Source organism: Pimephales promelas, chromosome 3 (genome assembly GCF_988280905.1).
Source record: "Pimephales promelas chromosome 3, fPimPro1.hap1.1, whole genome shotgun sequence".
Classification (NCBI taxonomy): domain Eukaryota; kingdom Metazoa; phylum Chordata; class Actinopteri; order Cypriniformes; family Leuciscidae; genus Pimephales; species Pimephales promelas.
Window position 1 is genome coordinate 35,054,119 of NC_142771.1, and position 20,541 is coordinate 35,074,659.

The 20,541-nt window shown below is 38.9% G+C and overlaps 1 protein-coding gene across 2 annotated transcripts in view; it reads right to left on the bottom strand.

Annotated features, from left to right (window-relative positions):
• Positions 1 to 1,138: 1,138 nt before the first annotated feature.
• The window catches only part of pbx4 (pre-B-cell leukemia transcription factor 4), a 54,860-nt gene continuing 35,457 nt past the window's right edge, over positions 1,139 to 20,541 (bottom strand). Inside the window, exons 7-10 of one of the 2 annotated variants that reach the window (XM_039686226.2) lie at positions 17,249 to 17,405; positions 11,358 to 11,458; positions 5,265 to 5,351; positions 1,139 to 3,963 (exon numbers count right to left, since the gene is read on the bottom strand). In XM_039686226.2, coding sequence (XP_039542160.2) covers positions 3,871 to 3,963; positions 5,265 to 5,351; positions 11,358 to 11,458; positions 17,249 to 17,405 — 438 coding nt within the window. In that variant the 3' untranslated portion in view covers positions 1,139 to 3,870. The remainder of the gene's footprint in view (positions 3,964 to 5,264; positions 5,352 to 11,357; positions 11,459 to 17,248; positions 17,406 to 20,541) is intronic. The other variant, XM_039686229.2, reaches the window with a different exon arrangement.

Here is a 20,541-nt window from a genome sequence, read left to right on the forward strand (position 1 = left end):
CAGATGTCAAATAGACGTTTAGAAGATGTCTCTAAGATGTAATGATTTAGAAAGCACGTTAAACTGACATCTTATAAATGTCTATTTGACATCCGACAGGAAACATCCTATCGACGTATCCCAGATGAGCAAAAATACGTCTTCCAGATGTAAATATCACATCAAATAGACTTAGCACAAGGCTGTTTGATCTCCTATTTACATCTGGTAGACGTATTTTTAAGAGTGTTTGCTCATATGCAAGACGTCTATAAGACGTTTCCTGCAGATGTCAAATAGACGTTTAGATGTCTTTAAGATGTAATGATTTAGAATGCATGTTAAACTGACATCTTATAAACATCTATTTGACATCTGACAGAAAACGTCCTAAAATACGTCTTCCAGATGTAAATAGGACATCAAATACCATTGTGCTATCTGGGATAGACGTACTGGAGATGTGCAAACACTCTAAAAAATATACGTCTTCCAGATGTAAACATTACATCAAATAGACGTCTCTGTGATGTACGTGTGCTATCAGGGACGACTTGAATGCACCACTCTTTTGGTGTAGCCTACTTTTTTTTTGCATACTATTAGGGAGGGAAGTCTCCAATTTCGGGTGCAGTGAGCGTCTCGTCGACTTGGCAAAATCACTTACCCAACTGTTCTTTGTGGATGAGCCAAAGCCGCCACACCAGGCACGCATTATGCAAAGTGTAGAAACCAAGCAACCTTTCGACAACAATCTTAGCAACCACGTTTAAATGCTCTGGCATTGAAAGTGACTTTTTACAGACGTTTTTCAAGATGAAATGTAAAATGTAATTGATAACCGCGGTTCTAACGATCATGAAACACAGACTTGCTGGAACAATGACTGATTCCATGCTGTTTTGTTTAGCAGTGTTTCTAATTTTACTTGGGCTTTGTTTCATTTCCCCATTTACAGAGCACATAATCAATTTGAGATGAGGAGAAAAGGTCTGATTTATTGTGATCCTCATATTATTGTCCCCGCGTCGTATAAATATTCAGACATGGCGGCGAGAAAACCGGCTGGCTCATTCATAACCGCCATAACGAGATCATTTTACCGATCGTAACATGCAAATAGACCCGTAATGAACGGCAACAAGGAAAAACTACAGGCTCAAAAGCACACTAGATTATTTTATTAGTTTTTGTTTTTCTAATAAGGAACACTACAATTTTCTCATATTTCTTTTTTTCTCTCTCACTAGAACAGTTCTAAAGTTGAGGTATAAAAGGAGTTTATACAGACTACCAAGTCTGAAAATGGTGGGGTTTATATACAAGTGAAATGGAGAGAGGAGAGGTAGAGAGGAGGGAGAGAATGGTAAATACAGAAGGAAGAGTGTACTACAATTCTAGTAAAATAATGATAAAAAATAAAGGAAAAAAAACAACACTGATGGCATTTGATAAGGTGCTGTGGAATCCACCTCAGATCATAATCACAAATTGGCAAACAGTTTATCGGTTCACTTAAGTAAAACAGGTCATGGGGGTAAAAAGACATTTCAGCCAGATCTACCAGATATGTAGTGTTCAAAATCATCAATCTGTTACATGTACTCCAATAAAACGTCTCAATCTGTCAATTTCGTAGTGTGAGGGAATTTTCATAGCAACCTCAAAACAAATGCGACCAGCTCGGACAAAACCACACACAAAAACAATAACTCGAGACTCCCGATCCCAATAAAATGTAACTGAAACGCTAAAATGAATATTACAAAGACTAACAAATATTACTCTCGCTCATGAGCGAATCCAAAACCCCCAGCGATAAAAAAAACAAACAAAAAAATAAAAGCGTACAAAAAGAGAAAATACACTGAAACATTCCACAATCTGTACAGTGACATCCATAGATGACTGATAGAAAACAAAACAAAAAAACGAAATTTGGTGTAGTAATAGCATTAGTTGGGAGATATCCATGTGAAATGTTTAGAACTAGCAGTAATCTATAGAGGACACAATGATCTGAATAATAGCTTGAAAAGCTCCTCAGAGTTTGTTTTTCCATGTGTACATATAAACAAAACCCCAATTTACATTTCAATCTTATTAAGTCCTTTGTGTAATATATAGAATTTCCATTCATTTATCAAAACGCCCTGGTGCTTCCGTGACTAAAGGTAAACTTGGGGGGGGGGGGGGGGGGAAGAGAGAGGAAAAAAAAAAAAGCGGGGATACAAAAACAACTCGTCCGTCTTGTCTGGAAAAAACTAAATAGAAATTCATTTGATGTTCCTCTACCAGCTTTAGTCCATCTGTTTCAAATCACGACACATCCAGTGCTTATTTTTGGTTAAATTTGAAAGGAGAAAAGCCCTTGTTGCTTGGCTATGTCAACTGATTACTAAAAAAACAAAAAAAAAACAAAAGAGTTCCTTTGTTTAGTGAAATTGTAGGCAACAACAATAAAAAATAAAAAAATAAAAAGACAGCATGCTTTACCAAGGAACAGGTGCTTTCAATTGCACGTACAATACAATCAGTTCAAAAGCACGAGCGAGTGACGAGACAACCCGACCCTTATAAAACAGACACCCGTACACACAACACAGTAACGTGAGCAGCCGTGGCGCACACGGCTAATCAAAAGTAACAAGCTTCTCCTAGTCAGAATTATTGGCATGGCCTCCTCAGAAAGGTTCGGGTATCGTGGTCAGTGTGTCACGGATGCCTGTTACGAAATCGTGCGATCGATAAAATACCACGGAAGTCCTAGTGAAACCAAACGCCAGCTGGAAGTGCTGGTTCGGGCAGTATGACGTGTCGTTTTTTTGTTTCTGGAGTTGTTTATTTGGTCTGTTTACTTACACACACCCCCCCCCTCCTTTTATAGTATCTTTTTTTTTTTTTTTAAAAACAAAACCAAACGTTAGGCTAAATGGAATCACTAAAACATCTCAACACCCTACATGCATGGAAGACAGTGGAATATCTTTTTTTCTTTCCCTTTAAAAATATTTCTAAACACCCACCCCCATGTCCCACTCCCAATCTAAACAAACACTCCAGCTATCCGTCCAACCCCTTTCCCCCCAAACAAGGTTGAGTTCCTGTCGAGTCTTTTATTTGGTGGCTGGTGCATCTTTGTGGGGGGTGAAAAAATAATAAAAAACACTGGCTAAACTATTAAAAACAAGAAGGTCGATGTCAACATCTGTTGAGAAAGTGGACAAGTAGCGAGGAAACGTGAAATCAATCGCCCTTCGTCTCCTCCGCTCCCAAGTGTTCAAATATCCGGCGTACCTTTACACGGGTGGATTCCTCTCCATCCGACCACCAGCTCAAAGCGTGATTGATGGGATTTGTGCTTAACACAACGTTGAACAATGCAGGACAGATTGTTTTGAGAGAAACGCTTGCTTCGCTTAGCGATTTTGGAAACCATATTTAAAAAGCAGACTAAATGGCGTTCTCATGGGTCAGTTGTCTGAGGTTGTTCTTCGACGAGCGGAAGGTGCGACAACCGTTGACAGCACTTTGGTACAAGCAAGGAGGGAGTTGTTGCGTAATCCCCATCATGACGGGTCGGAACGGGAAAGGTAACGTGGAGTTGGGCGGAAACGGTCCACACAAAGACTGCTGAAGAGGATGTGGGGTTTATTCAGACTCATCCACAGCAAATGTGACGTTCTGCGTCTTTTGCACGAGAGGAGCGTGTGTGTGTGTGTGTTTGTCAGTCTGGTTCAGCGTAAGAACCCTGGCACACCATGAAGAGGAACGAGGACTATGGAAGACCTTTAGAGTGAAGGACGAAAGCTGTGAGAACAGGCGAGACAGGATGATGAGATGCTGCGTGTCAGTGTGTGTGTGTGCGTGTGTGGCGTATCGCGAGCTGCATTAGCTGGAGGTGTCGGAGTGGATGCTGCCAGGAGGTCCTGGTGGAGAGGTGATGGAGGAAGGGTTGGTGTTGTCTTGCCAGCTGTTGTTAGCCTGTGGAGAGAGTCACAACAACAGGATGAGGTGAGGAAACATGCAATGACACTGTAGACATTTCAACATGAATTTCCACAGCAAAACAAAAAGGAGTCATTAAAGGAGTAGTTCACTTTAAAAAAAAAAAAAACTTTTGCTGATAATTTACTCACCCCCATGTCATCCAAGATGTCCACGTCTTTCTTTCTTCAGTCGAAAAGAAATTAAGGTTTTTGATGAAAACATTCCAGGATTTTCTCCATATAATGGACTTCAATGGGTCCAAATGAGAGTTTCAGTGCAGCTTCAAAAGGTTTTAAACGACACCAGACGATGAATAAGGGTCTTATATTTTGTCGAGTCATGACTCGAAGGGTCCTAGATTTGTTCATTTTGATAAACGAGTTCGAACAGGAGAGTCACGAACGCTCATCACAGAACAGAGCAAGGCGAGCATTTGTGCTTATAAAACTTAAATTTTTAATTTATTTATTAAATGAGTGATCGTTTCGTTTGATAAAACCCTTATTCATCATCTGGTGTCGTTTAAAGCCCTTTGAAGTTGCACTGAAACTGTCATTTGGACCTTGAACCATTTGGTTCCCATTGAAGTCCATTATATGGAGAAAAATCCTGGAATGTTTTCATCAAAAACCTTAATTTCTTTTCGACTGAAGAAAGAAAGACATGGACATCTTGGATGACATGGGGGTGAGTAAATTATCAGCAAAAGCTTTTTTTAAAAGTGAACTACTCCTTTAAGTTCAAGTCCTTGTATATATGCAAATGTTGCTTGTTTATACTAAAGATTATACACGATGATTTAAAAGTTTAGTTTAAATAGATGCAAAACATCAAACGATTGAATGCATCAAGGTTTTTCCTCTCCCTTCTGTCACCTGATGGAGTTTCGGATTCCTTGCCACTGTCGCCTCTGGGTTGCATAGTTGGGGATATTTAATATTCAACAATGTTATTGATATTACTGCACTGATAATGTTGAAAGAGCGATGACGTCACTGTTTTCAGCAGAACTGCTTTATAGATGAAATATAGTACTTTGACGCTCTTTCCAACGAAACTCACTTTAGCCGAACATGCAGCATTCAGATGCATCTAACTCTCATTATTAACCACTACAAGTTTCCTATTGCAGTTTTTAATGTAGAAATAGGAAACATACAAGCCACCGTTTGCACGCAGAAGACATGAGGTCATACACAATAGACCCCAAGCAACCCCAAAGTGGTTTCCTCCTCCATTTCTTCTATAGTTTTTTAGCTTGAGAGTGTGTGTATGGGTGTAAGAGCTGCACTCACGTCTAAACGGTGTGGGGTGTAAAGAGGACTTCCTGACAGATCTTCATAGCCTGCCGTCAGGTGTGTAGCACGGTGCAGGATATCCCCCTGTAGCACACAGACTTCACATGAGTATCAAACCACAAACAAGCAACACATTACATTAGATTTGCCATACTTATGTTAAAAGAGACATGCGACAAATCAAATATTAACAAACTGAAAGGTGTAATGAGTCTGAATATGCATCAATGCAGCCTCATATCTATCATCAGTCCCTAATATCACACATCTGATATTCTGACACGTCCCATCGGTTTACATGTATTTGAAGGAATAGTTCACTCAGTTTTCATGTTTGTATTTTAATTTAAGCCTCTGTTCATCATTTAAAGCGTTAGTCTATTCAGACTTGGATTAAACTTGGATTATGTTGTCTTTCATGACCTTTTGAAGCATAAATGTTTGTTGTGTGGACATTTAATGGATCTTTTGGGTTTGAAACAACATGAGGGTGAGTAAATGATGACAATCGACCTATGGTTAAGCCACGCCCCCTCCACTCGCTCGGACAAACAGTCAAGATTCGGGGACAGGCGCTATGGCAGCGGTCACAGTAGGAGACATTTCAAAGGAGACAGAAAGATTATATATCATCTCGAAGCAGAGGTGGGGACAAGTCACACATGGTCAAGTCCAAGCAAGTCTCAAGTCTTAACCATCAAGTCTCGAGTCAAGTCTCAAGTCGCAGTTCAGATAAATCAAGCAAGTCAAGTCAAGTCAAGGGTTCACCCTAAGCAAGTCAAGTCAAGTCCTGATAAGTTTCAAGTAAAGTCAAGTCACACTACTAAAATAAATAGAGGTACATTTTTTCGATACATATTTATTTTTGCACAGAAAAGATTAACTTTTATACATATATTATGTATCTTACATTTGCTATATTAATCATATGCATTTCTGTGCTACATTAATATCTGAAAATAAAATAAAATTGTGTTGTTTACACAAAACGTTCAGAGTCTAAGATGTATCGATTCTAAGATGTATAATCCAATCTGTCTAATTCAATTTAATTGAAACGGTCTAAAATGTATGAAATCTAAAATGTAATATCTTATATCTTATATAAATGTAAAATATAAAATGTATGAAATGTATGAGAATATAAAATGCAATTTTTTTTTTAATTCAGTAGTTGTTCTTATCATAGCCAACAAATGTCTTCGGAAACTCCTTTTCCTCGATTTACTGAAACCTATATGTAAAACGCATTTGCAGCTGCACAGCCGTGTATATATCTATGCTGCATATACAGACATCCCAACCTACAAGAATTCATTTCAGGGAGGTATATCTCAATGAATGTAATGTTAGGGGGGGGGGGGGGGGTTAATATATGTTATATTAACATATTTAAAATATGTTTAAAATAAATATAAAATAAAAATGGTAATATGTTATATTAACATATTTTATATTTAATAAATATTACATATTAAATAATATTATGTATATTATATATTAAATTTACATAAATATTAACAAATGATTGTTTTAATTATGGAATTCTCCATAATTAACTCCTAAACTTCAGTAGAGAACAATTCTTTGTAAGGAAGGAGGGGTTTCTTTATTGTACATTTATTTGCATGTAGTATGTAGCATATGGTTTGCGTTGCTTTAAATTGGTCAGTACAGCGCTGACTATTGAGGGTCGCTAGGAAACACGTCCGCGCTGCGCTGACGAATCGGCTGCGCGGCTCGGATCATTGAACCGTGCAGATGACATGTCTGCGCGGCACGAGCTCTGTAAAGCCCCGCTGTCTCGTCCCACTTTTGGTTTGTTTGGCTTCCCATATCTCTGCCGTGCACACGCCGCACGCTATGTATGTTATACGCGCAGTATCTCGCTCTAGATTCCGGGAGATTTTAACTCATTTGCGGGCATCAGGGAGACGCTATCAATATGCGTGAGACTCCCGGAACTTCCGTTTGGCGCGGTTTGAATTGAGCAGCGTAAAGGCACAGATGTCGATATATTGATGCTGACGTCATAATATATATTTTAATTAACTGTATTGCTGTTTGTTTATTATATGTTCAAGTCATTGTCGAGTCTTCCACTTCAAGTCAAGTCAAGTCTCAAGTAACTTGTTCTCAAGTCAAAGTCAAGTCAAGTCATTTTTGTACTTTAATCAAGCAAGTCACAAGTCCTGAAAATTGTGACTCGAGTCAGACTCGAGTCAAGTCATGTGACTCGAGTCCCCCACCTCTGTCTCGAAGTCACCTAAAGGGCCTTAACTATGCGTTGGAGGGTTATATTAATAATTTTATTGTTGAGAAGGTCAATTAAAAGCTTCAGCCAAAAACGTACAAGTCACAGTGTAAACGTGATAACCCGCTTATCGTTGCAATCACCGTTTGGTGCTACAGTATTTACATGACTCATTCAGCACAACATCGTTAGCGTTTGTTATCTCGGTTATTTACAGATGCGTTAATGAAGCTAAGTGACATGATGTACAATGCAGCTAGAAGCTAACGTTAATGTTTTCTAATGTTAGGCTAACGTTACGTTAGAGATTTTAAAGATAACGTTCAAATACGTTGTTGGCTTAACTTAGAACAGATGTAGACATCCTTGTTTAATTTATCCGCGTTTAGTTGGTGTTGTGGTCTACCGCATAAATCACAGAGCAGACACTTATCTCGGTTGAGATGTGACTTGGGAAAGGGTAAAAAAAAAATACACACTGTCGCCCAGCCTCTCGGGAACCTAGTGTCGGAGCTCATGCACACGGTTTGACCATTTTAAACTTAAAATGACAAGAAAAAACTAATGAAAACTGACTAACTGCAATGCATTTCAATGGAAGTGGAAGCAGAGAATGTCTGAGAGTATTGGGTTAGCTGCGCACTGTGATTGGCTCATTATGTTTGAGGGCGTGGCTTAGCCATAGGTCAATCAATTGTCATTTTTGAGTGGACAATCTCTTTTAGTCTAAACTGCTCTGTGCTGCACCATCTTGGGACACTCTTGTAAAGTGATCCATTCTTCGCTCTAGTGGCTCACACACATTTTGATTTTAAAACCAGACCTAGTCAATGTCACACAGCAATGATGGGTGCTGGGAGTTAAATAATTAACAAGAGAATCAGAAATAAGTGTTCAGAACATTACCACATATATATGGATTTATGTTACACGCACATTTGATCCTTTCCACATGAAAATAAAAACAATAAAAACTAATTGGGTGAGTGTAAATATGGTCTAGGGGGTCTTCCACACAGAAGCCGTTTTTGCGAGATCTTATGACAAGGTCTTGTGACATTTTAACTTGAGCTTCTCGGTTTTTTAATGCCGTGTTATGTGGTCAAACAGTGATGTCGAACCCATGTACATAGAAACTCTGCCAACAGCGCAGTGAAACGCAAAAACATGTTCCGTGTGAACGGCCCCTAAATCAACAGTACAATATGTACAGGACTCAAAATTAAGGATTTTTTTTTTGTGGATATTTGTACTCATCCCACCACACACACAAAAAAAGAATGACAATTACTATTTTAACATATAAAAAGAGCAAATTCTATTTACAAAAAAAATATAAAGCAAACAAATTGTTACTAATTTAAAGAGTAGTTCACTTTTAAAAAAAACTTTTGCTGATAATTTACTCACCCCCATGTCATCCAAGATGTCCATGTCTTTCTTTCTTCAGTCGAAAAGAAATTAAGGTTTTTGATTTTCTCCATATAAATGGACTTCATTAGGCAGCAAACGGTTCAAGGTCCAAATGAGAGTTTCAGTGCAGCTTCAAAGGGCTTTAAACGACACCAGATGATGAATAAGGGTCTTATCTAGGACCCTTCGAGTCATGACTCGAAAAAAGATTTGTTCATTTTGTTGAACGAGTTCGAACAGGAGAGTCACGAACGCTCATCACAGAACAGAGCAAGGCGACCATTTGTGCTTATAAAACTTAAACTTTTTTTATTTTTTAAATGAGTGATCGTTTCACTAGATAAGACCCTTATTCACTGTCTGGAGTCGTTTAAAGCCCTTTGAAGCTGCACTGAAACTCTCATTTGGATCTTGAACCGTTTGGTTCCCATTGAAGTCTATTATATGGAGAAAATCCAGGAATGTTTTAATCAAAAACCTTTATTTCTTTTCGACTGAAGAAAGAAAGACGTGGGCATCTTGGATGACATGGGGGTGAGTAAATTATCAGCTAAGGTTTTTAAAGGTGAACTACTCCTTTAAAAAAAAAAAGAAAAAAAAAAAGAAAAAACTTACACCTAATCCATATTATCCAGCGAGATAACTTCACCTCAGTGATATTTCAATTAGCATTATTTGTAAAAAAAAATAGTTTGATGCGTTACAAAACATCAATTGTTTGGCTTTATGAGGGACGTGCAATACTAGTGTGATGGGGCGAGTGACTGTTCCAAAACATTGACACTAAACACTCTCAGGGTGTTTTTACACTGGCAGTTTAGTTCGAACGCGGTACGGTTCGCATGAAAAACTGGTAACGTGAAAGCGGTCATAAGAGTACCGAGGTACCGAACCCGAGACTACCTGTAGGAGGTTGTCAGAGTTCGGTTACACTGGCACTGAATTCACCAAATTCAGAAAAAAAACCCCCACAGTTTTCCATCATGCATGTTTGTGATGATGTAAGATAGGGCTGTTGGAATGAATTCCAAAATTCGAATATAATTTGAATATTAAAAAAAAAAAAAATACTATTCGAATGCTAACTAACGTTACTATTCGAATACTGCTTTTATATATATTTAAAAATAAATATACTTCCGAAGTGACCAGGTGTTAACGGGCCCTTATCGCCTTCTTATTAACAATAGGAGAGCGCGGGACTAGCTTTCCGCGTGGCACATTCGCAAGTTCTTGTTCACTCCCTCTCTGCCATGCACGTGCCGCGCGCTATGTATGTCATGCGCAAATTCCGGGAGATTTTAACTAATTTGCGGCCATCAGGGAGACGCTATCAATATGCGGGAGACTCCTGGAACTGATATGACGATCACATCACCTCAAATCTGAGCCCCATTTCATCAAGCCAACACGCCGCAATCTATCGCAAATCAAAGTGAAAGTAAGTCGCAGACGCTTAACACTATCATCTTCATTAAAAGTAAAGGAACCAAATGATATTACCAGGGCTGTTGCCACTCTCCCTTATTGCTGTCTTTGCTGATTTTGAAATTAGCCGATCAATAAAATGCAGCTCAAATCTGTTGCTTTCGGTGACGTGCACTTCATTACATCTGTATATAGCGCGGGAATTGAAGATCGGATTTATATCTGTTTTGCAAAAACACATTTACGTGAGCAGGTGTAAATGGAATCGTTTTGATAAATCAGAGCTATCTGATCTGAGAAAACGCATGAAGTGGCCAGATGTAAACAGCCCCTAAATGTTTATTGTAGTAATGTTAGATGTCCCTCTAGTGGGCCGAACGTGTAACAACAACCACAGGCTATAGTGGCATTGACGATCCATAAGAATGTGTAATGTCGTAAATATTAATAATAGGATAAATTTGAGCATTTAATATTCGAATATTATTCGAATATTACATAAAAATAAGGAATGGAATTCGAATAGTATTATAGAGGAAGATTGACAGCCCTAATGTAAGATCCACCAGGGTTCAACAGAATCAAGTTGAGTGTTAAACAAGACCAACGCTCTGGCGGGCGCCGGGAACAAAACAAACCGCAGCAAATGTGCCCAGTGTAAAAACGCCCTCAGTGGGCATCAGTGCATCCTTTCTGTTGAGCCCTAATGGGGGTCTTGATGTGACTCATTCATTTAACAGGAAGTGGATAAAGGACGTAGCTGTTGATGACTGATGAAGAAATGAAACTGAGCGGTGTCACACAGGGAAGATGGCGGAGGATAGAGCTCTACGCTCAGGACTCCACGAGTCCGACTGAGCCGAGGCGCTCTGGGGTGGGAGCTAAGGCGGATGTCATGGGTTGGGGCTGTAGCTTTGAGGAGGGGGGAGGAGAGCACTACACTAGGAGCAGGTAAGGAAGAGGAAGGGCATTGAGGGGACGTCCTCAGTGCCTACCTGCTGCACAGCGGGAGTGACGTTGACGCCATCCCCGTTGAGTGACCGCAGCCCGAGGTAGGCATCTCCTGTGTGAGAAAGGGTGTACGACCCAGATGACCCTGCAGGCAATATACGCAGCCGATCAGGCACGCAACTTTGCCCGGGTTGGTTTTGGAAAAGCCTACAGTGGTGTGTGTGTGTTTGTGTGTGGCTGAGCAAGACGTGAAAATCAGGACAAGCCACATTCCCAAATTCAAGACTGCCATGATAAACAGTTCAACTGCATCCGCCGACTAGAGACGACAGAACAAAACAGGTGAACAATGGGAAGCAACAAAGTATATGCTATGTGGACTGGTCCTTTACATGAAGCTGTACAACTCAACATCCTACTTCCTCTAGATGATGTAATGCATTGTTGGTAAGCTGGCTGCAGGATGTAAAACAGGAAATGTGGAGGTGAGGCTTAAAAAAAATGTATGCAGTGACGGAGAATTGTTAAAAAAATGACAATACCAAGTTAAATCACCTACCTTCTCCATTCTGCTTCCTGAGCAAATAGAGGTTCAACTACACTAACCAAGTGTGTGTGTGTGGATGTGTCACATGTGAATATGAAAATAAAACTACAAACATGAAGCCAACATAGCATTGATAATCCAAACAAAGCCAAGAAAAGAGGCAATGTTAGTTATCAACGGAAAGACAAATATTGAGGGGGTTACCGCCACAGGATTAGAGGAAAACAATCATGCAGAACCAGAAATGAAAGTGAATGTTCACATGGCCAGAGGCTAAACCATCAGGGTGTGAGTTACTTTATATAACGTGATGGAAATATTATATAAAAAAATAACTTAACAACAATGTGGTCATGCCTATCTATATTACGACAATCCAATTCTGATTAAATACTATAACATGGGGATTCTCCGAACTTTTCCAGCCAAACCCCTTTGAGCTAAAATAAGTGTCCTCTGAGACCCAAAAAGGAAAATCCTCTCATCATTTACTCACCCTCAAGACACCCCATATTAGGGGTGTAACGGTACATGTATTCGTATTGAACCATTTTCGGTTCGAGGCTTCCGGTTCGGTACGCATACAAACCGAACGATTGCTTGGACCATTTTTCCTGCCGGCAAAATTCGTGCTGACGCGGCCAACACAACGTTGCGCAACATCAAATGGCAAGCGTAATGAAAGCAGAACGAAACTGCGCTACTCGTTATGTGCTTCACGGATCGTTTATCAGTTCGGACCAGCAACATCTGTGCAGCGCGAGCCGATCTCGATCAAGCAACACTGTTACCACACCGCGCTAAGAGATCCGGTAAAGAAAACATTTGAATTCGCCACTGAGGTAATAACATCGCTGCGAGATCTATGCATTCACATTTCTCCGTTTTTAACCGTAGATCTCTATTAGATCAAACAGCGCTGACGTGGAAACCAGGAGAAACATTGTGCCGTGAATGAACTAGTACTTTACGTCCACAGACCAGCAACATTCACCATGGATTTAATATAGTAACACTAACTGGAACCAGTTTGGCTGGAATAGAGAAATGCTTTCAAGTACTTCACACATCTTTTTCCAGCACTTCAAAATTCAAATATTATATAAATAAATATATATTTAAATGTTATTTTTAATGTGATGACCAAAACATTATTTGTTCATCCTTCAAAGATGACCCCCATTTATAAACCTGAAAGTTTCAAGATCCAGGAAAACACACTTATTTAAAAATATTTTTCCTTAAACAAATAGGAAATTTCTCTGGCATTTCTTTCTTTTTGCTGTATCGAAAACGTACCGAACCGTGACTTTAAAACCGAGGTACGCACCGAATCGTGATTTTTGTGTACCGTTACACCCCTACCCCATATGAATTATTTTTTTTTAGATAAACACTTTTTAGGAAGATAAACCATCATCTGTGAGTCCATATAATGCAAATGAATGTGCACCGCTTGTCTGATGCTAGAAAAACCACACAGAGAGATTGTGACGGTAATACAAACGACTACAGTGGATGAATCAATGTCTTCTGAAGCCAAAGGAACGGTCCGTGTAGGAAAACCACTTATATTTGTAGCTTTTTAAATCATTGCTTTCGGTCTGTCATGCAAGCATTCGTGAGAAGGACATTATGACACATGACGTAAGTGGGTTGTGAAGTACCGTGATTTCTCACACTAACTTCACGACACTCTGTGAACGCTTGTATGACAGTAGACTGGAAGCAATGGTTTAGTTTAAAAAGATTAAACAGTATTTGTCTTTACACTCCTACTGTTTGGTTTCAGAAGACATTGACTCATCCACAGTGGTCATATGGATATCCGTCATGATCACTTTTGAAAAAACTTTTGCTGATAATTTACTCACCCCCATGTCATCCAAGATGTCCAAGTCTTTCTTTCTTCAGTCGAAAAGAAATTAAGGTTTTTGATGAAAACATTCCAGGATTTTTCTCCATATAATGGACTCATTAAGGTCCAAAATGAACAAATCTTTTTCGGAGTCATTTGGTTCATTCAACGAACGAAACGAACAAATTGACTCGAAAAAAGATTTGTTCATTTTGATAAATGAGTTCGAACAGGAGAGTCACGAACGCGCATCACAGAACAGAGTAAGGCGAGCATTTGAGCTTATAAAACTTAAACTTTGTTATTTATTTTTTAAATGAGTGATCGTTTTGCTTGATAAGACTCTTATTCATCGCCTGAATCGCCTGAAGTCTTTTGAACAGTTTGCACTGAAACTGTAATTTGGACCTTGATCCGTTTGGTTCCCATTGAAGTCCATTATATGGAGAAAAATCCTGGAATGTTTTCATCAAAAACCTTTATTCAGGGTTCGTACACCTTTTCCAAGGTCAAATTCAAGCACTTTTCAAGCACTTTCAAGGTCAATTTTAAAGTTTTTTCCAGGACCTTATTCACCGTAAATTACAAACCAATACATAGTAAAAAAATATTATTTTGCGGTTTTTCCACATTAAAAGAGATAGTGTGAAATAAACAGGCAAAATTGTGTTTCGTAATAGCAGAAGGATCAGATATTGAAGCAAAACACAGGTTTTATTTTTCAAAATGTTGTTAGAGGATTTGATCCAAATGACATGCAGTAGGGGTGGGCGGTATGACGAAAATTCTGTTTCACAGTTTATTTTTCACGGTTTAATTTTATTTTACGGTAACGATATATTTCACGTTATAGTTATTTATACATGTAGTTATTCTCCAAAAATCATCATAAAGGGCTTTGTATACTAAATAAACCCAAATACTTCAGAAATGAAAAGTTATTTTCCTTGTTTGACTCTTATTTGGCAAATAATTTATTTGGCAAACTATTTTGATAGCTAAATATAGTGAAAAAACATTAACTTTTAGAAGAACTTCCCCCAACTGACTGATATTACAACACTCATAGGTGCTCATAGGCACTCAATATACAACTCATAGGTGCAATTAAACTTTAAATAAAGTGTTGCTGAATCATTTTTCAATCTCATGTTATTGCTTTACCTTATCAATCAGTTTATAATATCTAAATATTTTATTTTGAACTATTCTATTCATAATAATTTAGAAACTTCCTTTTAATTTGGTAGGACAATATTAGCAATACTATTATGTTTAAATGTGTTCCCCGGTACATTTTTTGCCATGTCTGCTTATTATACTTCGTTTTTAAGGGCCTTGTTCTGCTCTTTTTGTGATATCTGGCAACCCGTCACCTGGAGCTTTCAAGAGACGTTCAGAATCAGTTGTGTCAAGTTCAGAAGTGACTAGAAGGAGAGCAGCAGTATGAAAACCATACAGCAGCTACTGTTAATGTTGACTAAGCAGTTATACACCCCTATATTATACACACCTTGTAACTGCGTCATTATTTAATATGTTACAACTTACAACAGCCGCGGTACACACTGAAACACCAAGATCACGGTGCACGCGCGTCCTTTGCATCAGTAAAATGCGATCGGTTCATTTGAGCGTCAGGTTGTATCACGGATCGAATCAAATGAAGATTTTATCAGCTGGTTCAGAGGCCAATTGTTTAGAGTTAGAAATTTATAATTCGCGCTGCATATTTAGTAATTTTGCCTCAGGTCCCGATCCGAGACTACCTGGAGGAGGTGCTCCGAGTTCGGCTGGTCCCGAACCGTGCCGCGGTTCGCGTGAATGTGAAAGAATCACGGACAGGACTCGGGTGCGCACTTAGTAAAGTGACCTGTGCATGCGTTTTACTTTTAGCTGATTATGATGTAAAATAAAAACACATGTATAAGGATGATAGTGTTGATGATTTACCTTGGATACGAGCGAGAGTAAGTCTACAGTGCACACACATATAGCGCGTGGACTCAGGCAAACAAATTATTAGAAGTCCACTGTCTCGTTTGCAAGCAGCAGAGAGCCAAATGCGATACACAGTAAACCTGTTGTTCACTCAGCTGCGCATAATAACAACACAATATATTGACCCGTGTTCTGTTTTCTATCATGCGTCGTGCACGTTTGTGTTGACGTAAGATGCACGCAAACGCACCAGGATTTGATAGAATCAAGTTGAGTGTGAAACCAGGCCAACGCTGCGGGGGGCGCCGGTAACAAACGCGCTCGGGCCGCAGCAAATGATTTATTTCATTTTCATTATTTATTTCGCCATTTAATAAACAAAATATTCAGTCAGATAGGTATTTGTTGTGAAAGAAACAGTTACAATTTCAAGCACTTTCAAGCATTTTTTCCAAATTTAAGCACTTTTCAAACCTTGAAAACACAACATCAAAATTCAAGCATTTTCAAGGATTTCAAGCACCCGTACGAACCCTGTTTATTTCTTTTCGACTGAAGAAAGAAAGACATGGACATCTTGGATGACATGGGGGTGAGTAAATTATCAGCTAAGGTTTTTTCAAAAGTGAACTACTCCTTTAAAAATTATTTGTCTTTACACTCCTTCCATATGGTTTCAGAAGACATTGACTCATCCACTGTGGTGTGGTCGTATGGATAACCGTCATGATCACTGTGTGTGGGGTTTCTTAAGCATCAAACGAGCGGCACCTATTCAATGGCCTTATATGGACTCATTTTCTTTCAAATCAGAGCGAGTAAATGACGAGGTAATTTTCATTTTTGGGTGAACAATCCCTTTAAGTTAATATTGCAATAATTTAACAAGACATCTTTTTAGTAAGCATTTTATTCTGATCGTAATCAAATGAGTAGGCTTTTTTCTTTGTAACATGATGGATGCACAACAAAACAAGATTACTCATAACAAATGAACGCTTTTGGGATGAATTCTGCCTGAATGAACCTCGTTTGATACAGTTTTGCTATATACACACACACACACACATACACACCTGTGACCACACATCAACTACCCTCTACAGTTCTACATTAATGTTGCGACGTTGTTTGAAAGCTGTGAACTAAACTCTGCTTCAAGTTGTGCCGACCAACACCCTTCATAAACATTTCTGCTGTCGCGTGGTGTGTACCAATATACCGTCACGGCCCAGAGAAAACAGAACCGTGACGTTTTTTTCCTGCAGATGTTTACAAAACATTTGTTGCCTGGATACAATCGGGTCGACTTTGCAGCAGCGCAACCCGGAAAAACATCCTCTAAATCTTATATTTCCAGCAAGTGCGTAGTGCAAATACCAACAAACAAGCATTATCCGTATGACTGGAAAACAAAGAAAGATCTTATGATGGGCAGACAAGAACAGACTGGACGACAGGAAAACAAGTGAAAATGAGACATGTAGTGTGAGAAAGTAGTCTGATGAAATGCAGGAGTGAGATTGTGATCAGCTCAGTGTGGTTTTACTGTCGTCTAGAGATGACGGGAGGGCTGCTGTGCACTTTACCTGAGTTGGGTGTTGCTGGAGAGTTTGCCTGGCTGGCCTGTGCCGACACATTGGCAGCGTCCACGGCTGTTTTAACGGCGTACAGGTTTGCTTCCTCCTGGAACTTACCAATGTTCTTCTTGTACCGAATTCTCTTGTTGCCAAACCAATTCGAGACCTGAGGAGAAACCACTCCAATTAGACGACGATTTCATCACAGTGAGCGACGCCTAATAAAACACTACCAAGTCCTATGCAGAAAAGATGTTCATTAATCGCAACCTTTGAAGATTCAAGCTTATCCTCTATGCAGAAATTCAATATCTGCATGAAAATGTATTTGTCCTTCAGATGCCACTGCATAATGTTCACTCAACTGCATAGTTTACTCTACTGTTCACTGCTTTAAATTAACTAGGGATGCACCGATATGACAATTTTGGCTGATACCGATAACCGATAATTCTTTATATTTGAAAGCCGATAACCGATATATTGGCCGATAAATCTAAATCCAAATTTTTGGACAATTTCTGAGAGCCTGATTATAAAAAAAGTCAAGATACAAACACAATTATTTTAATATTGTGTAGCCGATATGGCAGACTTGCACTTTAACTGGATTTTCCTTTTTTAAAGTGATTTCAATCATATTTCAAGCAATTTAAAAGCATCATGTTGAACAGTGCACATCTAAAGTGCCTCAGCTGAAGGAAATAATACATTAGTTATCGGCTTTTAGATATCGGCTAAATGTTCTTGTTGGGCCGATAACGATAACATTAAAAATAATAATTTATCGGCCGATACCGATAATGTGGCCGATATATCGTGCATCCCTAATTATGCAGCTGATCAAAAGTGATAGCCTTAGTAACATCATAAATGTCTTTTACTATGTTTACACGGAAACGATCTGAAGAGAAAACGCAAAAGTGGTGTTGCGTTATCACTTTTAATTCTGCGTTTAGACGAGTGTTATAGGTGGTAAATCCGCGTGCATATGGTGACGCAAAAGTGTGTGAAATTCGATGTAGTGTGCACTCCAGGTGGCTAGGTGGCAATGTGAAGTCAGTGCGCCTGCGTACAACCTTCACTGTCAAGCAGACTTTTGCGTTTTTACCCTTTAGACGGGAACGCGGCGGTGGAGCTTTTTTGATTTTCACTTTTTTGCGTTTTTAAGCCCCAAAAATTCCGTCGTCGTGTAAACGAAAGGCACATCCGATTAAACATTTTTACGTTTTCACCCGCGAGCGTTCTAGTGTAAACAGGGCCTAAATATTTTGATTTCAAATAAAGTATATTAAAAAACGATGCTGTTCTTTTGAAAAATCTGGAAAGAAAATGTATCACCGTTTCCAAAAAATATCAGCAGAACCTCTGTTTAACATTTATGATAAATCAAATCATCATATTAGAGTGATTTCTAAAGGATCATGTGACACTGACGACTGGAGTAATGATGCAGCTTTGATCACTCACAGGAATAAATTACATTTTATAAAACAGTTACTTTAAATTGTAATAATATTTCACAATTTATCCGTTTGTCCTGTTTTTTCCTTCGAATTAATGAAACCCTGGTGAGCATAATAAAAACTTTTGTTGTTGTTTTTTTTTTTACCAACCCCTAACTATGATTGTTTTTATGAATATTTTTGCAACGTTTCCTGTTCAGTGCTTCCTATGCCTTATTTCCACCATAGCTTCATACACTGGAAACTTTGAATAAGACTTATTTCATGTAAAATCATTTTGTGTGACATCAAGTAAACAAAATCATTATTTATTGGCGGGTTTAATCAAAATGTTTTATTATGCCATTATGTAGCTAGCTATCCATTTACAGTGCTCAGCATAAGTTTAGTTTAGTTTATTTTTTATATAGCACATATCTATTGCCTCAAGTGCAGCCCAAAGTGCTGTACAATTCCAACAATAAAACCAAACAGAAAGGATAAACCAAACAACACAAAATTAATATATTTAGGTCTCTCTTCTTGGGTGGGAGTTAAATGCCAAGCTTTAGAAGTGCTTTTTCAAAGCAGTTTTAAAAGAATGCAACGTGGAGATGGAGCGGATGGCGAGAGGTAAATTATTTCATACCCTAGGACCAGCTATCGAAAAGGCTCGGTCACCTTTCCTGAACATACCCATGCTAAAGTTGACTAAAAGAAATCATCTTTTGGAAATTGATCTTAATGCCTTAATTAAAAAAAGTGGAAAAATCCAAACTTTAAGGACACTAATTTTCTTTGGGAACGAATAATGTAAATAAATAAAAGTTCTTCCGCCCTTAATATACAGCGTGCATAAGCCAGGACACCCCTATGTTAAATTCCCATAGAGTCAGGCAGATTTTTATTTTTAAAGGCTGGTTATTTCATGGATCCAGGACACTGTGCATCCTGATAAAGTTCCCTTAGCCTTTGGACTTAAAATATCCGCACATCATCACACACCATTCACCACACCTAGAGATTGGCATGGGGTACTTTCCATTAAATCATCTCTCAATGCAAATCAATTCAGCCATTAGGCTAACTGAAATAAAACCATGCCATGTACTGACTTATGCCCCCTGTATTTTAAGGAAGAACATTACATTACTCATTCACAAAGAAAATTGGTGTCCTTAAAGTTAGGATTTTCTCTTCATTTTTTAATTAAGGCATTAAGGCCATGTGTCCACCAAAGCGTTTTTAGCCAGCTGAAAACGTTAAGACGCTCTGCTGAAGACGCTGTGCTTTGGGCGCTTGAGAGCGTTTTGGCAACGCAGCGTTTTTTCCGTTGAGACGTTTCGTTGCTATGATACAGAATATCCGCAGCAGTTTGAATGTTGTGACAGTTGGTCGGTGTGGTGTTAGTCCCGCCCCTCCTACGCTGTGATTGGACGGCTGGATAAAAAGTGACAGTGATGAGCGCTGCGTTTTATCCAAAGTTGAACATTTTTCAACTCCCAGCGACCAGTAAAAAACGCTGGGTGCTCGGCGCTTCAGCGTGAAAAAAAACGCTCAGCGCCTCGGTACGCTCATGGCGTTTAAAAAATGTGGCGCTCCCATTGAAAACAATTGAAAACATACGCCAGGCACGTGGAAAAACACTTTGGTGGACACACGGCCTTAGATTTTGATTGTGTATTCCTCTTTTTAGTCAACTTTAGCATGGGTGTGTTTAGCACTTATGCTGAGCACTGTGTCTAATGTCAACTGTACATGATCGCAGTAGCTTATCTGGTCACACAAATTCTATCTAACATTAGATTCAATGTTTCCTTCTATTGTAAGTGAAAATGTCCACACTAATCCCATATC